General features: G+C 28.8%; 5 protein-coding genes across 9 annotated transcripts; 2 read left to right on the plus strand and 3 right to left on the minus strand.

Annotated features, from left to right (window-relative positions):
- Positions 1 to 1,261: 1,261 nt before the first annotated feature.
- LOC106786972 (kinetochore protein SLK19-like) lies at positions 1,262 to 4,507 on the plus strand. The gene is made up of 6 exons (XM_014748912.1): positions 1,262 to 1,647; positions 2,023 to 2,342; positions 2,667 to 3,098; positions 3,197 to 3,391; positions 3,478 to 3,763; positions 3,861 to 4,507. The coding sequence occupies exons 1-6, from the start codon at positions 1,626 to 1,628 to the stop codon at positions 4,184 to 4,186; spliced, it is 1,581 nt and encodes a 526-aa protein (XP_014604398.1). The 5' UTR covers positions 1,262 to 1,625; the 3' UTR covers positions 4,187 to 4,507.
- LOC106786945 lies at positions 4,349 to 10,388 on the minus strand. Its single transcript, XM_014748854.1, has 12 exons — positions 10,238 to 10,388; positions 9,937 to 10,104; positions 9,723 to 9,839; positions 9,445 to 9,639; positions 9,175 to 9,372; positions 8,942 to 9,090; positions 8,836 to 8,850; positions 6,388 to 6,475; positions 5,166 to 5,645; positions 4,882 to 5,088; positions 4,653 to 4,801; positions 4,349 to 4,573 (listed from the first exon to the last, which is right to left on the minus strand). The coding sequence occupies exons 1-12, from the start codon at positions 10,307 to 10,309 to the stop codon at positions 4,531 to 4,533; spliced, it is 1,881 nt and encodes a 626-aa protein (XP_014604340.1). The 5' UTR covers positions 10,310 to 10,388; the 3' UTR covers positions 4,349 to 4,530.
- Positions 10,321 to 15,193, minus strand: LOC106786971 (aldose reductase-like). 5 transcript variants are annotated; one of them, XM_014748911.1, is made up of 7 exons: positions 13,050 to 13,172; positions 12,094 to 12,245; positions 11,833 to 12,000; positions 11,653 to 11,769; positions 11,163 to 11,564; positions 10,922 to 11,070; positions 10,321 to 10,404 (listed from the first exon to the last, which is right to left on the minus strand). In XM_014748911.1, exons 2-7 carry the CDS (start codon positions 12,193 to 12,195, stop codon positions 10,392 to 10,394), a joined length of 951 nt encoding a protein of 316 aa, XP_014604397.1. In that variant the 5' UTR covers positions 12,196 to 12,245; positions 13,050 to 13,172; the 3' UTR covers positions 10,321 to 10,391. The 5 variants fall into 5 exon arrangements, with proteins under 5 accessions (XP_014604397.1, XP_014604396.1, XP_014604393.1 ...); XM_014748910.1 differs by lacking the exons at positions 10,321 to 10,404; positions 13,050 to 13,172 and adding exons at positions 10,655 to 10,862; positions 15,105 to 15,193; XM_014748907.1 differs by lacking the exon at positions 10,321 to 10,404 and adding an exon at positions 10,655 to 10,862.
- On the minus strand, positions 13,476 to 15,683 carry LOC106786970 (probable tRNA (guanine(26)-N(2))-dimethyltransferase). Its single transcript, XM_014748906.1, has 2 exons — positions 15,519 to 15,683; positions 13,476 to 15,209 (listed from the first exon to the last, which is right to left on the minus strand). The coding sequence occupies exon 2, from the start codon at positions 15,180 to 15,182 to the stop codon at positions 13,707 to 13,709; it is 1,476 nt and encodes a 491-aa protein (XP_014604392.1). The 5' UTR covers positions 15,183 to 15,209; positions 15,519 to 15,683; the 3' UTR covers positions 13,476 to 13,706.
- Positions 15,684 to 16,283: 600 nt separating this feature from the next.
- Positions 16,284 to 20,156, plus strand: LOC106787005 (TPPP family protein CG45057-like). Its single transcript, XM_014748976.1, has 4 exons — positions 16,284 to 16,532; positions 19,240 to 19,604; positions 19,745 to 19,877; positions 19,966 to 20,156. Exons 2-4 carry the CDS (start codon positions 19,270 to 19,272, stop codon positions 20,146 to 20,148), a joined length of 651 nt encoding a protein of 216 aa, XP_014604462.1. The 5' UTR covers positions 16,284 to 16,532; positions 19,240 to 19,269; the 3' UTR covers positions 20,149 to 20,156.
- The last annotated feature ends 1,431 nt before the right edge of the window (positions 20,157 to 21,587 follow it).

Consider the following 21,587-nt stretch of genomic DNA (forward strand, 5'->3'; position numbering starts at 1 on the left):
AAAAAAACAAACAACTTTGTCATTAGTAAGAAATGTTAATTGCCGTATACGGAATGTCCTAATATTTATCAGTCAAACTGCAGGAATATATTCCATTGTTTAAAGTGTTCTTATGTTCACTTATAAAATATATTCCTTCATTTTGCAACCGGTAAACCTTGAGATATCCGATAAACAAAGTGATTCACACAACTAGCACGATTAAAATAATTTTTACGTTACATGAAAATTTGTTAAATAGAAAAATTGCATAATTTAGGGAATTTTTTAAGTACAAATATACATTAAATTTGAGAATAATGTTATAAATTTGCTTTAATTTGTATTTCGTACTATATACTGATTATGCAAATAAATATTTGCATAATAATTGAGGAGTTTAAATGAATAATAAAAACCACCTGTGTTCCGTCGAACAATCGAGGAACCAACGTGATGGGGATTAACACCTGCTGGAGCACTAAAAATTCCATTTCCAAAGGAAGCTTTTTTTTTTCGATAACTGAAAGCTCGACCACCACTTGACCGTTGTAGTACATGACTGTGGAAATCTTTCTTTTTTTCATGAATCGATCGTATTGATTGCGATTGTGTACTTAAAATGCTATCTTGAACAGTACTCGATACGCTAGTTAATGAGGTTTTATCATCTTCTTCGTTCCTTTGACGCACCAGGTCGATCCATTTATCATACCGACTAATTACATTAATAATAATAATAATAATAATAATAAGTTCTGTTTCGTTGCAGTAGAAAATCTATTTTTTAAATACAAAAATGAATAGAATTATAATAATAACATATTATATATAAATTCGAAGTCGCTTTGATGCCTTATTATAACAAAAAAAAAACAAAAAATTAAAATTATTTGAAGAATGGCGGCTTACAATACGTTCAATGCATCCCTTTAAAATGAAATATAATTTAGCAAAAAACCTTTTTTAGATACAAACAATAAGTAAGAAATTATTTGAAATTCTAATTGTGTATATAATACACACGCGTATTGTTTTTATTATTTATTTATTATTTAATAAGAGAAAAATAAAATAAAAGAGAGAAATTTACTTCAATTTCGGAGAAGAAGAGACAGCATCTTTGCATCCACGAATTTGCTCCAGATTTTTCGTTTCTCCACAATTATTCACCAAATTTTACTTTCCCAATATGCAATATTTTTCTATCAATGATCTCATTTAACATGAAACGCGATATCTCTGGACGACATCGCGAGTCTTATGACATTAATTGCATAATTATTATTCTTATTATTATCATATCATGTTTATTAAGAATTGAGTATGACAACCGCTCGAATTTCATTCATATTATATCGTCGAATTAAATTCGCGCATTTTATTCGACAAAAACTTCCTATCCGTTCGTTGGTAATATCGTTTTATTAAATTATCTAACATGTTTTATAAGCATTGAAATTAACGCTAATTTATCTTACAGCCTTTAACATTGCATTTGTATTTACATACTTACAAAAATCCATGCACATTTTCATGGCTTTTTGACAGAACCAACGTATCCAAATTTTTCAAGTTTGTAATTTACCTTTTCGAACTATTACAAATTTTTATCATTATTTTAACGTTAACGCAACTAATAAATTATGGCAATGTTGTATAAAAATGGTAAGTAACCTCATTTAAATAAATAAATAAAAAAAAAAAGAACAAAAATTTATCTAATAAGAGCATTTTTTTAAATAAAATGACATAATCAAATTTTTCGATTTGACTTAATATTATTTACGGAAAAACGAATTCGACATATAATAATTTTAATGAAATAAAAAGTATTCATTAATTTTCTTTGCCTAACACACAGATTGTTTAATACCTAAATATAATCTAAACGCAAATATATCTACAAATTGATGTCTGCACATTTATCGGGTTGCTTTTTTACTTTTCTTTTTTTTAAAATAGAGAAAAACGAGAGAATGCGAAAATACATGTTACAAGGCAATAAATAGAAAACGAAAGTTACAAATGAACATTTTGCAGGTAGCAAATCCGAGACAAAAATGAACAGACAGTCGAAATCAAATCTGGAAGAGATCGCAGCTAGTATAGAGGAACGTCATTGCGATTTAACAGGACGACACAGATATTTGAGGGAAAAAATCACTACAATGGAAAGATCCATACCAGCACTTATGGCTTATAACATGTGGGTCTCTGGAAAGAGCTGCGACGATGCACCCTTTTGCAAAATTCGTGAAATTATGAACAAGCTGTCGCCCGATTTAGACCCTACCGAAAAATTACTTCGTAATTTGAAGAGTACCATTAAGGATCTCAACAAGGAGACGACGGAGTTGCACGTACGACCCGATTGAAATTCAACATACGACGACTACGGGGTAATAAATCTCGTCAGTATGAAGAAAAACATACAAACAAAACAAAAATAAAAGGAAGAACACTTTTCTCGTTTTGTTCAATAATAATTACAGAGTTTATAATTTGTCGTAACGTTTGCAGATCACATTCAGTACTTATTTTCTAATCAAATTTTTCCAACAAATTTTTATTTCAGTAAGACTGCAAATATTGCAATGCATCAAAGCCATATCATTTGTAATAAATTGGTGTATACGCTATTAAATAATTATTTGATTTATTTTATATCGATTTCCGTATTATAGGACAAAATTATTGACGCTGATATTAAATTGGAGGAAACCGAAATCGAGTTGGAATCCCTCGAATTGGAAAACAAGGAGATGAACGATCGCGTTAACGAAATGGAAAAAGAAATTCGTAGTTATCGAAGTACGAGTTTGGATTCTATTCATTCGGAAGATCTCATTTGTTTGACAAAGATTCATCAACTTGCTAAAGACGAATTAGAGTTAAAAAATTGTATAACAGTATTGGAAGAAAAAGAGACTTTGTATGCGGAACAATTGGATCGTTTGCTTGCTTCGAAAGAATTTCAAAATAGTTCTGGTAACAATAAGATGTTGAAACGTATTCAGGATCTGGAAAGTAATGAGAGGAGGATGCATTGTGCGTTACAGTTTTACAAGAACAATGTGCAACGATTAAAAAAGGAACTCATAAGGAAGAAGAGTGATGTTAGTTTTTTTTCCGATCGAAAATATTCTTGACGCAAAAAAAAAGAAGAGTAAAAAGATAAAAATAAAGACGAACAATTTTAATTATTTTTTTTCAGAGTTCTATAGATTCAACGACCCCTTTAACAACTTCTAAACAAATTGCACGAGATAAATCACCCAAGAATGAGAATAACGAAGGAAATAAAACAGCTTCTTCAAAAAAAATGAAAGATCAACTAACTGAGATTCCAAATGAACAGACTGCCATTAAAAAAAAAGAGAAATTAGCTTCAGTTAATGACAAAAATCACGTACGTTAATAAATCTTTCTTGCATTAAGGTGCTTCAAAATCTTAGGCTCAATTATATTTATTACACAAATTAATTTCTACCGTAGGAATTAAAAGCATGTATTTGTCCAAGGAAGAATAACTATGAAATCGATTCGACGATAAAAAAATCGGCTAAATCTTTGAGGGGTGCACAGATATTCCCTTCTAACGTATCAAAATCAAATTATGCTCAATTTTCGCAACAAGATAATGAAAGAATAAAAAATGATAAATGCAAAATTTCGTGCCATTACATTTTGTCGCAGTATTCGCATGGATCAACAGCAGTGAAAAATCCTTGTTCGATTAAACTTCCTTGCGATCATCCTCCTTGTGCTATATTGAAATCAAGTATGCTATTTTTTTCTAATTGTTAAGAGAAAAGAAAAATCAGAAAACATTCCTAACATTACTCGAAACATTCATAAGTCTTTCGTGTATGTTTTAGAATGTCCAACAGCTCCTTGCAACTACAAGGTTACATCTAATAATTCTTACATATCGTCATCTTTGTGCAAGAAATGCAATTTGACACGCAATAAAAATGAATGTAAATGCAATTGCAAAGGTAAATGTGCATTCGGATTATCCAGTGTGTCCTGCAGATGCGGAGTCGTATCATCTTGTCCATTGGATAAAGGATATCAACCTGTAGCAAAATCGGTATCGCGTATTTGTATAAGCAGCAGTGATAGCGACGACGAATACTGCGAATGTTGTTCTTGCGGTTGCGAAGACAGCTACGAAAATAACTCCTCTTGTTGTTGCAATTGAATATCGATCATTGTTGTTTCATAACATATACTTACATTGTACTTTCTAAATAATACTTTTGTTTAATAATTCAATATTATCAAATAACATTGTAATATTATCAATACGAGTAATATCAAATCGGATTATTCTATCGGAACATTTCAATCGTGACGCATGCGATACTTGTTTAATGAAAATTTATTTTCTATGACTATCGAAAAATACATGCGTAGAAAAATACGAACGTTTATGCGTGGATGTAACTAAGAAAAAAATTAGCATTATATATATCTTTTAGATAAAGTTTTATCTAGTCGTTTAAACAACGACTGAAACAAACCTCGTTTACTTTACTGTATCATTTAAAAAGGTATGTTAAATGGATAGTTAGGACTGGCCTCGGATCTGAAAAATTACAAATCAAATAGTAATACGTAATACGTAATAATATTAATAAATGTAAGTATGAACAAAATAAATTTACCCCGTCATCGAGCAGATTCTTCCATTGCAATCAAAAGTGTCAATGTAGGCAATATCCTCGGACGTAAGTTTGAAATCAAAAATATTAGTATTTTCGATGATACGTGATTTAGTTACAGATTTTGGAATAACCACATGTCCACGATCCAACTAAAATATACAAAGTAATATATTTGTTTGTTTTACAATTAATAAAAAAACAAAATATCGAGTATATACAACTAACTTACTTGATAGCGCAAAAGAATCTGTGCTGTTGTCTTATTATATTTTTTTGCAAGTTCATTTAACTTAACATCATCCAATAATTTAGGGTCATCTGGCTTGGCCCATGGTCTATCTGGCGACCCCAAAGGACTATAAGCGGTAATGACGATTTCTTTTTCTTTACAGAAATCAGACAATTTTCTTTGAGTTAAATATGGATGACATTCGATCTGACAACAAAATATTCCAATTATTAACAATTTCGAATATTAACTTCTTTTAATAATTAATAGAAAATTCAACGTACTTGATTGGTTACTGGTTTAACAGTACAATTGTTAAGTAATCTAGTAATCTGTTCCGAATTAAAGTTACTGACACCAATGTTCTTAGTTAATCCTTTTTTTAATACACCTTCCATACCCTTCCATGTGTCGACATAATCAACATCGCTTAACTCAGGTATACCATCAGATTTTGTTGGAAATAATTCATCCCCTTCTTTGAAAGCGAAAGGCCAATGAATTAAATAAAGATCTAAATACTCCAGACCAAGATTGCTTAATGTAGTTTTAAGCGCAGGCTCGACTAAATCAGTTTTGTGATAGGTATTCCAAAGTTTACTAGTAATGAATAAATCTTGTCTAGTGACGACTCCTTCATCGATCTTGACTTTGATCGCTTCTCCAACTTCTTTCTCATTACGATAGACATGAGCACAATCAATGTGCCGATAACCAGCATCTATAGCATCCTTTACAGCTTGAGTAACTTCTCCGGGTTTTGACTACAAAAAAATTCAAATGTTATGACTTACATGAAGAGCATAATAAAAAATATGCAGTAAAACTTCAGATAGGAATTCATCATAGACAAGAAAAATAGGTTAACTCAGCATGAGTCTTTAAATGTTCAATTTCTGAACTCTACATAACTTTCAAGTATATTCTTATATAGGGTATTTTTAATTATAATTATTTAATAGAATTAAAATAAACGTTCATTTCATATTTTAATGACGTTTCAAAATTCTTAACATAATGCATATTATCTATAATTATATTTAATTATATTATATAAAATTGATAAATTGATTTCTTTCTCTCAGAATTTATTAGAACGTTTGAAAATATAAATATATCTAACGTTGATTATTCCAATTCTAAGATAACCATTTTTTTCTAAATGCAAATCCATAATCATTAAATTAAATCTAACCGCGATAATAATCGTTCGATAACTATTATATAGTCTTTTGACTTGTGATAAAAGTGACCTTGAGTTTATCATGTCTACCATAAGAAAAACTTATTTACCATTAAATGTATTTAGATATAGATATATTATCATAAATAGATATATATATATATATATATATATATATATTATTATCATACATATATAGCATACTATTAATAAATATGAATAAAATATATTTTAATATCTAACGGTTCGAATTATTCATGTTAGAAAAAGTATAATAATAATTGTATAAAGAGATTACGAGAATTAATTTCGTGATAACGTACCTTCCACGTACCCAATCCAAATTGAGGTACAGTATTACCGTTGTAAAATTTAACATTTGGTATATTTAAAACCATTTTTCTTTTGTATTATTTTAATTGAAAAATATCTCTACTCTTTTACGAAACTATTCGATATAGAAAATATTAAACGAATTAAAGGATTTTCGACTGTATAAACGGTATACGGTATCAATCTGCTGCGCGAAAATACGAATAACGAGTAAAGCGCAGCGGTATTGCGTGCTGTATTTATAAACGTTCTGATTTAGATCTCCCCACTCTTTCGATTTGCGATATCCCCCCATACACAACTTCCCAATTAATCTCATGCTTTAATATTATATGGAGCAAACATTATTTTAAAACATATACATTATTTTATTTAAAACCATAACTACTGCAACCAATTAAAATGATTAATATAACTTCTTTTTAAAGACTGGTTATTTAACCGATTATGTATTTATATATTAAGTATCAATAAGTTTAATGTTAAGAGTCGATTATAGGAATTTTCAAAATTGAATCAAATTAAATTTAATTCCACGAATTTAGTATCAAGAAATAAAATCATTTTATTTCCTGATCTTGTATTAGGATGCTGAAACGTTCCATTGTATGATCTCATTTATAAATTTAAAACTAGTTTTTAAGTTAAATTAAATTTAAAATTAAAACCTAGTTTTTAATTTAAGTATAAAAGTATTCGTTTGTATGATTCAGTTTTAAACAAAAAAATGTATAATGTATAATACAATGATGAGTAATGAGTAAGCTGTTACGTAACAGTCATTCCCTTGTTTATCATACGTTAGATATTGCGTATAAAGATTTCTTTGTGCAATAGTCTAACGTATAACAGAGAGAAGTTGATAAATTCTTGTAAGCAGAAGAGAGTAGTAGTATGGAAAAATACAGAACGGATGCTACTACCGATGGTAGCAGCGAATAGCTATTAGAAGAATCTTACAATGCCAGTAGGAGCGGCAGACCATCAAAGGATGGAGCCCTCTTCTTTTATCCTTTATTACTGTCAATGTAATATATGTATAAGTGTATTAGGGAACCCTCCTTTAGTCCATTTCATATTAAAGTGGGAGGAATCAAGGTCACCATCATATATTTTGGTATATTCCTTTCTTCAAGATGGTATAAGTTAAACACTTATTTTTTAAATAAATAAAAATTATATTAATATTAAATACGGTCAAGTAACCATTATTGATTTTATGAATTTTTCTTTTACGATAATAATAATTATAAATATTGTTTTATTATTGTTTGAAAATTGTTAATACTTGACTACAGCATAATAGAAAAGTGAATAATATTTTACATAACTATAAAAAAAGAAAGATATAAAAACTGCTGTTTTTATGACGCTCGTAATTGTTTAAAAGTATTTTAAAAAATTTTATTAACGTTTGTAATTGTTTCAAATTGTTTTGAAAATATTTTACGAATTAATATCATTCAAACGTAATCATAAAAATCCTACAGAATACACAAACGTGTAAAAATTTCATTTCTACGTGACTTTTCGAACAATCATTTGCTTTATTTTTTTTATAAAAATAATACTGCAAAACTTGTTTAATCATTTAACGTGTAATATCAGTAGTAACAAAAAAGCGATAAAAATAAAAATATCATTTTTACTTTATCACGTTATAACATTCAAAATAAAAATGTATGTTGACAACAAAGAATATGAATTATGGTCATATCTTTTTTTACATTTTCTTAATTACAATTATTTATCAGCAGTTTTAATTATTCGAAGAATAATGTTATTTTCGTTAATGATTTTGAATGCATTTTAATTATCAAACTTCAATTAGATTTGAAACATTCTTGCTGTTACATTTACAGAACAGGAAACAGTGGAAAGTACCCAACATTGGTACGATTTTATTACGAATAAATTTGTCTCTGTCTCTCTTGATTTATTAAGAACAAAGACATTGTCCTTGTTCACGCTAGTAAGAGACGGAAGAAGGGGGGATTAGACAGTAAGAGGGAGAATGGATAATTTGGCAAGTTGAAATCATATATTTCATTCAATTCATTTTTTTTAATAATAATTCGTGTACTTATATGTTGCAGTAAAAACTTGAAGCATAGTTAATGTAGAGAATATAAAAATGTAAATAATCAATTTGATATTATCTTAAATGATAAATAAAACAATATTTATAATTATAATTTTTATAAAGTCATTTGATTCATTGCTATATATTAATGACTTTATAACATATTACTCTTAATTTTTATATTATACTTTACTTGTGATTATAAAATGAAATTGAAAAATAACTTACAAATCATATATTAATGACCTCGAAAACAAGATATTAAAATTAATTAATATATTGGCAGAGCTCTGTAAAGAAATCATATCTCTCTATATTCCATGAACTTTAAAATGGAATAGAAAATGGAAAATATTTGTGATCTTGTACTCTGAAAGAAAAAATGAAACAGAAATATATTAATGAATCAATACATTGATAGAGAAATTTTTATATTTTAATTTAAAATATTTTATATTTACTCTGCAGATGGTGCTATTCTTTCACCAGTACCAATCGCTTTTATAGCAGTCATTTCATCCGTTGTCAATTCGAAATCAAATATTTCCATGTTTTCTTTAATTCTACTTTTAGTTACCGATTTAGGAATTACTGCAGCACCTTGTTGATACTAAAATATTAATTAATTAATCTTTCAACTTACATTTATATCAACACGTTTAAGAAAAATATTACCAAGCAATGGTAAACTTACAACATATCGAAGTGCTATTTGTGCTGGAGTTTTTTTATATTTTTCAGCTATTTTAAGAATTACTGGATCATCCAAAGAATTTTTAATACCTAATCTATTTCCAGGTCTTCCAAGAGGCGAATAACCACTCACTACGATATTATACTTTTTGCAAAAGTTAATTAAATTTTCCTGATTAAGATTTACACTAACTTCGATCTACAAAATGATACAAATTTAATGAATTATGAAAAACGTCGAAATTTTATAGTAAATAATATCGATACATACTTGATTATTTACAGGAATAAATTTAGCAGATTTCACCAATCGGGCTATTTGTTCAGAGTTAAAATTACTGACTCCAATACTACGAGTTAATCCTTGTTGAACGCATTCTTCCATTCCTCTCCATGTTTCAAGATAATCGGTATCTGATAATAAAAGCTTACCATCTTTGTCTTTAGGTATTAATACGTCTCCTTCCTTAAGAAAGGAACGAATGAAATGTTTTAGTTAACATATAATTATTATATTTGTAATATAATATTTAAATTTTATATACTTACTTGATAAGCGAATGGCCAATGAATTAAATATAGATCAATGTAAGTCAAACCAAGATTTTCTAAAGATTGTTTACAAGTTGCAACTACACTCTCTTCCTTGTGACGATTATTCCACAGCTATAACACAAATAAAATAAAATAAAATTGGTAAACCAAAATGTACATTTCTGTACATTTGTTACTTTTGTTTTAATTATTTGTTCTAAAATTTTACCTTTGTAGTAATAAAAAGCTCTTCTCTTGTAACAGTTTTATCTTGGATTTTTGCTTCTATCGCAGCACCAATTTCTTTTTCATTTTCATAAAAGAAAGCTGTATCGATGTGACGGTATCCAAGATCAATAGCATCTATAACAGCTTTTTCTACTTCTCCCGGTTGAGACTATTTTTTAAATAAATTATAATTAATAAGATAATGTTTCAGCAATTCAAATATCTTGTACAAGATAGTAGCGAAATCTAACCTAATTTAATTGGAAACATATATTGTATAATATATGATATTAATATCTCACCAAATAAGTTCCTAAAGCAAGCATCGGCATTTTATATCCATTTGCAAGCGTTGTGGAAGGAATTTCAGCCATTTTTCAATGCACCTCAACAAACTTATAATTGATGTATTTAACAGTATGCAGTTTCACAGCTATCTTCGATCTGCATTATCTATCATTCGTGTCTGCTATTTATCAAAGAGGTGTTATATAACAATTTAGTAGATATAAGATACAAATATAGAAAAATATCGATAATCATCTTACCATGTTAATGATTAGGTTTTTTTAAACTACAAAATATAAATAAAAAAGATTTGCAATACCAGTATCGGATGATGTCTTTTTCTTTTATTATTATTTTTAATTTTTTGTTTAGTAAATTTATTAAATAATCAAGATAAAGATAAGATCTACTAACAAAAATGTATAGATATAAAATAAATACCAGTTGCAAAAAATGGTATGATTAAAACTAAGATTGATAATAATATATATATATACATATATAGTATATATATATATATATACTGATGATAACAATATATCATTTATTGATTATAATAATATAAATCATATAAACAAATATATAAAATAAAATGTTTAAAATTCTACATTAAATGGGTAATCCTTGTGTTTCTCGAACCTACACAAAAATATATTTTTAAAATAATTATTAAAAGAATATTTTAATAATAAACTTACTCTTTAGCTGAACAAACTCTTATGCCACAATCAAATTTATCAATAATTGCTATTTCCTTAGGAGTAAGTTTAAAATCAAAAATATTAATATTCTCTTGAATGCGTTTTTTAGATGCAGATTTAGGTATTGGAATGGCACCAATATCAACCTAGAAAATAATATTTAAATTTATATATATAGATAAATATTTAAATAATAAGTTTCTTTTTTAATGGTGGATAAATATATCAATTTAAATACCAAATATCTGAGTATAACTTGTGCCGGCGTCTTTCCATATTTCTCAGCAATTTCTTCAGTCTGATTGATGTTAACTTGTGGATCGTCAGATTTTGCCCAAGGACGCATAGGCGAACCTAAAGGACTATATGCTGTAATAGCTATATTACGTGTTGCACAAAATTCTCTTAATTTCTTTTGATTCAAATTAATATGACATTCGACTTGATTTATTACTGGTTTTATAGTTGCTATGAAAAGTATACGATCAATTTGAATTGAATTGAAGTTACTAAGTCCGATGCTTTTGGTTAATCCTAATTTAACACATTCTTCCATTCCTTTCCATGTTCCAGTATAATCAGTATGTCCATACTTAGGATTACCTTTCTCATCGACTGGCCAAAGTCCTTCTGCATCATCCTAAGACAAAATGCAACAGTTTAATTAAAATTATGATCGATAATATCTACCAATAATATAGAAATGTTAAGTAAAATATTTGTCTTACCGTGTAAGACACAGGCCAGTGTATAAGATATAAATCAATGTAATCAAAACCAAAATTTTTCACTGACTGTTTACATGCAGGTACAACTTTTTCTTTTTTATGCATTGTATTCCATAGCTACAATATCGAAAGTTAATAAATAATATTTAAGTATGTGAAAAACTTTATATCAAAATATACCTTCGTTGTAATATAAAGATCTTCTCTTTTAACAACGCCTTCAGCAATTTTTTCTCTCAAAGCTTTCCCTATCACTGCTTCATTTCCATATATATAAGCACAATCAAAGTGTCTATATCCAGCATCGACTGCATCTTTAATTGCTTGTTCGACTACTTCTGGATCATCCTGTTATAAACCAAAAATAAAACAATTTCAACAATACACATGTTTACTTTTAAAATCAGATTAATATTTTAATTTTAGTGTAAAGATATTTACACCGCCTTGCCAAGTACCAAGTCCAAGTACTGGAATTTTTGTACCATTGTTCAAAGTCACAGCTGGTGCTACTCCTGGTGCTGTTTTTACTGCTGCTGCCATGGTTGTCGATCGATGAGATCACAATGATTATCAAATTGAAATTATTGTGTCTAAAAGATTATTTCAAATTTATCTATGTAAAAAGTGAATCGATAAATATTACTATCTGAAATAATCTGTCACGTACCAGTTGTATTAAAAAAAATCATGTTAATGAACGATATAAATTGACTTATTTTTTACAATACAAGACTATCTTGGAAGAAGTTAAGGCCAATGCACTTGTATTTGGTTACTAATTTTTATTTTATACCACGTTATATACCGATAGAGGGACGAATTAAAAACTAATATAAAATAATTGATTCACCATGTATATACATATACAAGGTGTCCCATAATTAAATGATCAAACTTTTTCGAAAAATTTTCAAAATATTGCATAAATTTGATCTTTTATATTTAAAACACATTGTATATAGATAGATTTTTATATTTTTAAAAATAAATTGCGATAATTGAAGTGTTTCAAGTTACATTATATGCGTAGATAATAATTACGCAACAAGTGTTTTTTGAGATGTTATCTGATACATATAAGCAAGTAAATAGTAATCTATATATATTTATACACATCCAATGTCGAACAAAAGTATTGATAGATATATAATGTTTCTATATTTTTTGTATAATCTATAAATAATATGATTCCTCATTTGAGATTTTTTTAAATAAAATATATTTTATGTAAATTAACGCTTTTCAAATTTTGTTACTTGAGCTAATACCCTTTCATTCATTATTATTAACTATTGAAAATTTGTTTCTCTTATTCTTTTTGTTATTAATATTTTGTATTAGTATGAAAAAGCTCGAAATACTATTTTCGAAGAAATATATAATATTTATCATACCTGATTTATGCGAGGATAAAATAATTTCCGTTTATGTAACGACTTCGTGCAGAATACTACAAAACAACGTTGTTCACAATAAAATGATGGAAGAACCGATGTTCTTACTAAATATGTATATTTATTGGAAGATGTATATAGATATATATAGATGTATATAGATGTATATAGATGTATATGATGTATATAAATGTATATGTATACACGTATAGATGCGTAATAAATCTTATGTCAGGTATCAGTATGGTAATAGTATCAAAAGTTAAAATGAACGAAAACATCTTATTTAATGTTTAATCGTTAATTTTAGATGGAAATAAAAAGAATATATATATATCAAATTTACAAAATTATGCATGATATTTGTTATTTTTTGTTTACTTATATGGGCATATATTTACATATGTAATGATAAAGTCTTGATTATCGTACGAGTATTTCTATTTTTATATATAAAACATTTGTACATTATTCATTTATTGTAATAAAAATAACTACACATATGTATGTTTGAATTTAGTCATTTAAAATAATGACGAGTCTTATATTTATGGTTTCATTATAATATTTTGTCTTTATTATCAATATATCTCACTTTGTGTTTTCTCATTTTTCAATTAATTTACTTTTTTTCTTGGTTGAAAAAAACATTTTAATTTAATTGTTATTCATTTTAGCACGCGTAAGAGGACCCCAATTTTCGACTGGATTTTCTGGGAACCTTAATAGCCCAGTTTGTCGAGAAATTGGATTAGCTTCTGAATGTAACGTAAATGATACATTTAGTTTCATTGGAGAATCCAAAATATTTTGCGCTGGATGATTAGTTGGCACGTTTTCCATTGACCTTTTAGCTGGATGAAGTTTTTCCCATGCACGTACAATATCCCATATGACATCGGTGGGGGCATCAGTTTTGATAGAGAATTTACTTGCATGAGAATATGATACTTTATATCCGGCATTTAATAATGCAGATCTGAATAATATCATGGGTGGTGTGATGCATTTGACCAGGGACATTATGCGGTTAAGGGTATAATACAAAGGTATATCTAATTCTTCGTTTATCATAGTCAATACCCCTTTTATTCGTTTTCTCGTTTTTAATTTCATATTATCTATATTATGCAATAATCGAGAAACAAATGTTTGGTCGTGCAAGGATGCTATCCAAATAGGACCAGCAACGTAATGTTCGCTCTTGCAATGTTTACAATTTTTATCGGAAATTAAATGAGATCTAGAAAATTTATTAGAGTTTATCTTCATTATAGGTTGAATAGTGAAACTTTCGCAACTTTTACATTGATATACCAATCCTGTTTTACTAGCATTATCTTTACATTTTAATTGGCTCCCAATAACTTTTACAAATACTCTTATATAAAAATCTACGCTGACCGATAATAATGGTACTATATAACGACCATGACGCCCCGCATGAGATGCAATATGTTGTAACAAAATTCTTAACGCCATTTCGTGACAGGCTTTAGTTTTAAGAGAGATAGAGCCATATTTGACATAACAAGTTTCCGGTGTGTTACCAGCTAACACAGCCATATCTGTTGCCGTAACTAAAAGTATGCCACCATTTATTACGCATTGTACTGCAGCATCTAGAAAGGTCGAAGGACAACCATAAGGATCTAAATCAACGGCATGGAAACCTTTTCTTTTGTTTTGGTACATGACCATGATAGCATCTTCTTGACTTGGCTTTACTATATTTTCCACCCCATTATGTCGAATGTTTTCTTTCATTGCTTTTACAGCTTCCTTCGAAAGATCATTAGCTATTATTTCTTTTATACCTTTTATTTCTTTAGCATATCTAATGCTACGCAAACCAGTTGCTGACAATGCTTCTAATATAGTAATACCATCATTCTTAAAACATGATCCATCATTTGAATTTTTCACTCCGTCACACTTGACATTTATTTCTTCATTTAGTTCTCGCAGATCTTCAGCAAAGAGCGACAATACAGCTATACTGAGATCTCTATTGAATTCCTGTGCCGGATTATAAAATACATTTTTAGAAATTACCAATAATTCAGCTTCTCCTTCTTTTATATGTTTCTCGGTTTCCAGTTTAGCTTTCTTCGTCGCCTGTTCACCATCCATATTAAACGAAAAGAAATATGTGATACCCTGAAAATATATATTTTAATTGATATATAAAACAATTTCTACAATAATGCATACACCCATTTATAATCATCTCACAATTTTCATTTTTTTCCTAGTATTTAGTAAATTAATTAGACAAAAGTGAACAAAAGTAAATTTGATAGAATTCTCATTGTAAATGTAAAATTTGTTGAAAACAATCTGTCTCATGCATAGTACAGTTAGTTCAGAAATAATTTGCATTCAATTGTGAGATATGTTTAATAAATAAAATAAAATAAAGTAATTAATCACTTTTTTAATAACCACACGCGTAAATATTTTTCTTACCGTTAGCTTGTTTCCTGTCCAGCGTAATATTTGCGAGGTTAGGGTGTCAATATCGATACTGATTGAGTTAGCTTGTGATTGGTTGAAAAAAATCGATTGTTCGATATCGATATTCGCATAATTTAAATGTGATTTATTTAAATGTGATTTATCGCTTATTTAAAAATGTCATTTAGATTTCATTTTAATTTCAATTTCATTCTCAATTTTTTAATTTCATTTAAAGATTTTAAACATAGCGCGCAATACTTATTCATAAGATAAGATAGATGAAAATAGAATGATGGAAAAATTCAAGCGATTATTGATAAATTGATAAGAAATACTGTCTGCGATTTATTCTAGATTTCCAAGAAATAATATTGTCATTTAAAAATAAATAATTATTAAAAGATTACTTATAGAGTTAAATAATTAAATACGTATCTTAAATATTTGTTTAAATAAAGAATTCAAATAAACAAACATTGGCACGTGGGTGACACCTGAAGCATCACATTCTTCGTGATCCTAATAGAAGCAGCAAATTGTCATTTTTATAATTATTAGCATAAAATAAATATTCGATATTATCGTAATCAGTAATTTTGATGTTCCATATTGTTCATTTGTTAAATAATTCCTTCAAAAATAGTTAAAAATATAAAAAAAAAATGTGTTTAGATATAATTTAAAGACATTAGCGCATGATGCGGAAGTTTCGCAGCTTCCGCAACATAAAGGAATCAAAGTTCTGTTAGGGTTGTAGGTGGGGATATCGTTCTAGATGGAGTCAGCGATGGTTGTTCAGTCTCGTTCTTAGTCTCCTCTTGGCTGGAATCGCGCGAATGAACTATAGTCCGGTATTTAATCGATGTTACTACGAAAAATTACGCGTACCCTATCGTAATACAAAGAAAGATTGTGACAATTGGTTCTTGTAAAAGCAAAAAGAAAAAATAGCAATATCGTATAGATAATATACAAACAATATTTGTTCATTTACATTTAATCGAAGAAAGGAAGATTAAAAAGGTGAAACAATCATTAATGCGTATTTCTTTTCACTAATCTTTTCAAATATGATAATCTAACACGTTCTACACATAGGCACGTACACCCACACAAATGTACACATAGAATCTTTTTTCAGAACTGCAGTCATCCGCAAATAGACGATCACGTAAATAGTCAAAGATAAAATTCCTACTAACGCGTTATTTATAATATGCATATAGTATTCATTTAGAAAACGCGATATGTAATACACGATGCGAAAGGAAATAACGAACATATTTTTGTTTCTTCCATCTTCGTTATAACAATTTTTCGAGTAGTTTAGATTAGATACTATTTAATCAGTAAATTCTTTTTCAAGGATACCCTTTCTCTCTTTCTATCTCTCTGTCTTTTTCGCGAGTTAAAAAAGAAATGTAAAAAAGAAAAATGAAAGAGAGAAAACAAAAAAGAAAAAGAAATCATTAGATTATTCTAGTATTCGAACAAAAATCTAGGTCAAAAGCATTCACATATATCGATACACGCCCTTATTCGTGACACCATTTTACATTGAAAGAAATGTTTTCGTCGAACCTTTAAGAACACGTGATTTTTTGTTATTAACAATCTTTGATTTGAAGAAATTTCTATGGTTCGATTGTAGATCGAATGAATTGAATGAATGAATTAATTAAAAGTTTGTTTCATTGATTAAATCAAAAACTGCGAGCTTTTACTTTGGATACCGCTGAGTTTCGAAAAACGGGCTCAAAGATGTACACTTTATCTATCTTTCTTTTTCTCTCTCTCTTTTTCTCTCACTTTCTTTCCTTTTCTATTACATGGGAGGGTGGCTGCGTGCTTTCTGCTGGGGTAGATCGATAAAACACATGCGCTCTGAGGGGTACATGCTCCGTTAGAAAAGAGGGGCGTTCAAGAGCTTTCCAACTTGAGCTTTGTATACACACTAATAGAAAAACACAGGACACCAATACAAAGATAGTTCCACATTTTTCCTTTCAAGCGTGTTCATCGTTTAACCGAAGAAGAACAATCAAGCAGCCACCCTTCCCAACCCCTATTTTCAAGTCTTACGACCAAAAGTTATTTCTACGAGTTAACCAATTACGTTCGAGTAACTGCATCTCGCTTTGGTAATGCATCCAATCGTGTAAAACGAAAAAATAGAAACGATAGAAATAAAGGGGATACTTTATTAAGTAATTTTTCTTGAATATTTTAATCGTTGGAGTCAAATGTTACAAGATTCAAAACCTATGGGACTTTTAGCACGATGCGAGCTCTATTTTTATACATTTTTATACGAATTACGTCAGGATTATGTCAAGATTGTGTCAGGATTGCGTCAAGGTTGTAAAACAGGGTAATAACTTTGAAAGAAAAAAAAAGATTTACTGTAACTATAATTTTAAATATTACAATAACGTGATATAACTTTAACTTGAATCATTCCATTAAGAGAAAATGAAATATTTCATTATTCTTTTATTCTGTGACATCACGATCTTTCTTTTTTTTTTTATTCACGATTACCGATAAAGAGAGATAGAGAGACAAAGAGAAAAAGAGAGAGAAATAAAAAGGAATCAACAAGTATGTTGGCAGGCAAGTACATCGTTCGATTTCGATGTGCAAGTGTATTACCTAATAACGCGTCACCTTTGATGCTAACCACGTTAACGAACAAACAGTCGTAATCTTTATTTATAGGTGTGAAATAATCTGATACTTAAGCGACCTTCCTGGATGCATCAACTTTTTCTTTTCAGATAAATTTTACAGTGGCTAGGTTTTTTTTTTTTTAATTTTTTTACTTTTTCGAATCGGGTAGTTTGCAACGATTTCAATCGGATATATGTACGTCCTGGTGGTTTTTCAAGAACATAATATGCGGAGAACGGGGAAGTAAATACGAGAAATAAAGTTCTATTCTACACTGTTCTATAGTTTACATTGACATGATTCCACTACAATCATACAGTGTATAAGATAATCACCTATCTGCGGCACAGTTCCCTCAAAAATATTGCTATTCTATAAGCACGTACTCAGACACACATATACGCACATACATGGTTGAAGTTACGAACAGATTCTGAAATTGCATCCTCGTACGATAAATTATTTAAAAAGACGTGTCGTCACTTCGAGGGCTAAACAGCTATTGTTGTCCTTGATTCGATCATTACGAATATTATTTTCATTCTTTCTTTTTGTTTTGTATTATTATATTATCATAAACGTTTAATTATTCTAATCTAGGAATAATGAATTCCTACTTAAAATGAGCTCACGCGATATATAATGATTCGATTGCTTTTCGAAGTGTAAACTTTGTTCATTTTCATGTACTTTAAATTAGTTCATCAGGTAGAATAAATTTGAGACAAAATGTAACGAGAGTGTTAATGTAAATAGATTGTTGAGCATGCACGAACCTTTCTCTTGATTGCACGCGATAACTTAACGATATCGAGTCGATACTGCGATTAATAAAGGAAAGAAGAAAGTTTAAAGATCGTCACTCTTCTAAAGATTAAATACTTCAGTGATTTTAATCGATAACAAATGAGATATCAAAAATTACAAATTTAACGCTGTCCTATATTGGAACATTATTATAATTGTTAAACAAGTGGATCGATCATTCTCCAGTTCAATACAAATCTCGAAGAAAAATTGATCGAATGTTTTTTTCTAATCCAAATGATTTTTTTGCCAGTTAAACAATTGTAAGTAAAAAAGGAAAAAAATGGAGGCAGAAAAAAACGGTACTATCGAAAAAGAAAAGAATGAAACGATCAACGAACAAGGAACGGTATTAGGACCAGTCACAAACGAAGTTGCAAATATGAAGATTGAGGACAGTACAGCGAGTGCAGGAAGTTCAACCCCAGGCAGTCCAGCTGCTTCTCCTGCTGGAAGTTTTCTAACAAATTTCAAAGCTTTCTCGAAATTTGGCGATCCCAAAAGCGACGGCAAATTGATAACTCTTAGCCAAAGTGATAAATGGATGAAACAGGCTAAGGTGATCGATGGCAAAAAAATTACGACCACGGATACTGGAATTTACTTTAAAAAACACAAGTACGAATTTATATATAATTATTTTGATAAATATTATAAATTAAAAAGAATTTTTCTATATGAAAACTTTTCTAACAAATTGACACGGAAATAAAAATTGACAATTAATTAATAATTAATCTGTTCAATCATTCTCGAAGGTCAATGAAACTAGGGATCGAACAGTACAAGGCCTTCCTCGATGAACTCGCTAAAAGTAAGAAAGTCGATTTAGCAGAAATGAAAAATAAAATGGCGAATTGTGGAGCACCTGGTGTTACTGGATCAGTCCATGTAAGTATAATATATAATATAATAATAATAACGATAATCAATCTATATTCGTGTTATGTAAGGATGAATAAAAAGAAATAATTTATAGGCAGGTAAAGCAGCTTCAACGGTAGACCGTTTAACGGATGTGACCAGGTACACTGGTTCCCATAAACAACGTTTCGATGAAAGTGGGAAAGGTAAAGGTATAGCTGGTCGAAAGGATTTACCTGATCAATCAGGATACGTCCAGGGATATCAGAATAAGGACACTTACAATAAAGGTCACTAGCCCAGATACGATTTTTGTTCTCTTATCTTTAAAACTACTATATTGTCCCGTCCAGGCAGTATGCACGTAAACGCTTCGTTCAGGTTTTGTTTGTAGAAACGTTTTTTCCTTTCTGATGCCTGCGTACGGGTCACTCACGATGCTTCCTCAAGATCGTTTTATTATTTCATTCTTCGATCGATTACACATTCCGTGAGGAACCCCTTTATCTTATTCCTACCTCTACCTATACCTCTGATCACAAACGCATGGGTCATTTATATCATAAAATAGAAAAAAATCGAAGGATGACAAAAACGTACGACCATTGATCGTTAAGATCCTGGATGATCTTTAAACGAACGATCTCGATAAATAAGAATACCCCACATTATTATTATTATTATTATTATTATTATTATTATAGAATTCTACCACATTTTTTCTGATTTAATCTGTCGAATCTTAAAGTACCTAATTACGAAACGTCACGTTTTTACATTATCTAAATGGGAAAGACTTTTGTAATGCTGGATCGATTACTATAGTCTTTCGAAATATAAAACGACGTTTCTGTGATAATCAGGACGAATATATTTAAATATGAACTCTGTCGATTATGTTATAAATATTGATCTCCATTTTGAAGAATAGTTGAAAAATAATATAAAAATAAAAAAGACATATAAATAATGCTAACACGCGCGTTCGAAAAATATCATTCGAAGCCTGATATTGGTATATTCAATTTTTCGCCAAGTATATTGCATTGTATTTTCATGAGGCAAAAAAAAAATATATATATATATATATATTAATATATTAAATCATATAACAAATATTTTCAGAAAAATCATAATCGAATGTTTCTTTCTCTTCTTTTTTTTTTTTATCATTATAATAATGCTTTGAAAAAAAAAAATTGCTCGGACGAGAATTTTAAGGCGTGTTCTATGTATAACCAAATCAAAATAATCAATTAATTAAAAACAAATGAATGAATAAGTATACAAAAGTTAATGCTAATGCAAAAAAACGATATATACGATTTTGTGATATTGCTGATTTTTTTTTTTATAAAGAATCTCGTCGAATTTTTGCACGAGGGCAAGAATATATATTGAAAAGTATTTTAATCAAAGTGTACTTAAAAAGTTATTTAAAACTTGTCGACGTAATTGCCTCAGACACCAAAATGCGAGACCAAACGCAAATCTAGTTATGTATTACATTCGATTGTATAAAACTATCTAGTATTCGTACATTTATGTATTTTGATGTCATTATATATATATAATGTATAAGAATTTATATATTTAATTATATATATTCTTCATTCGCGTATATATACCGTACGTGTAACGTAGTTACAAATAATAAATTTATTCGGTATATTAATTATTCCGATATTTCTTAAGTTTTCACAATTACTTTTTTTTTTTTTTTTTTAAACACTCTGT

The sequence above is a fragment of the Polistes canadensis genome, unplaced genomic scaffold, assembly GCF_001313835.1.
Source record: "Polistes canadensis isolate GaletaPanama2010 unplaced genomic scaffold, ASM131383v1 scaffold_89, whole genome shotgun sequence".
NCBI classification, from domain to species: domain Eukaryota; kingdom Metazoa; phylum Arthropoda; class Insecta; order Hymenoptera; family Vespidae; genus Polistes; species Polistes canadensis.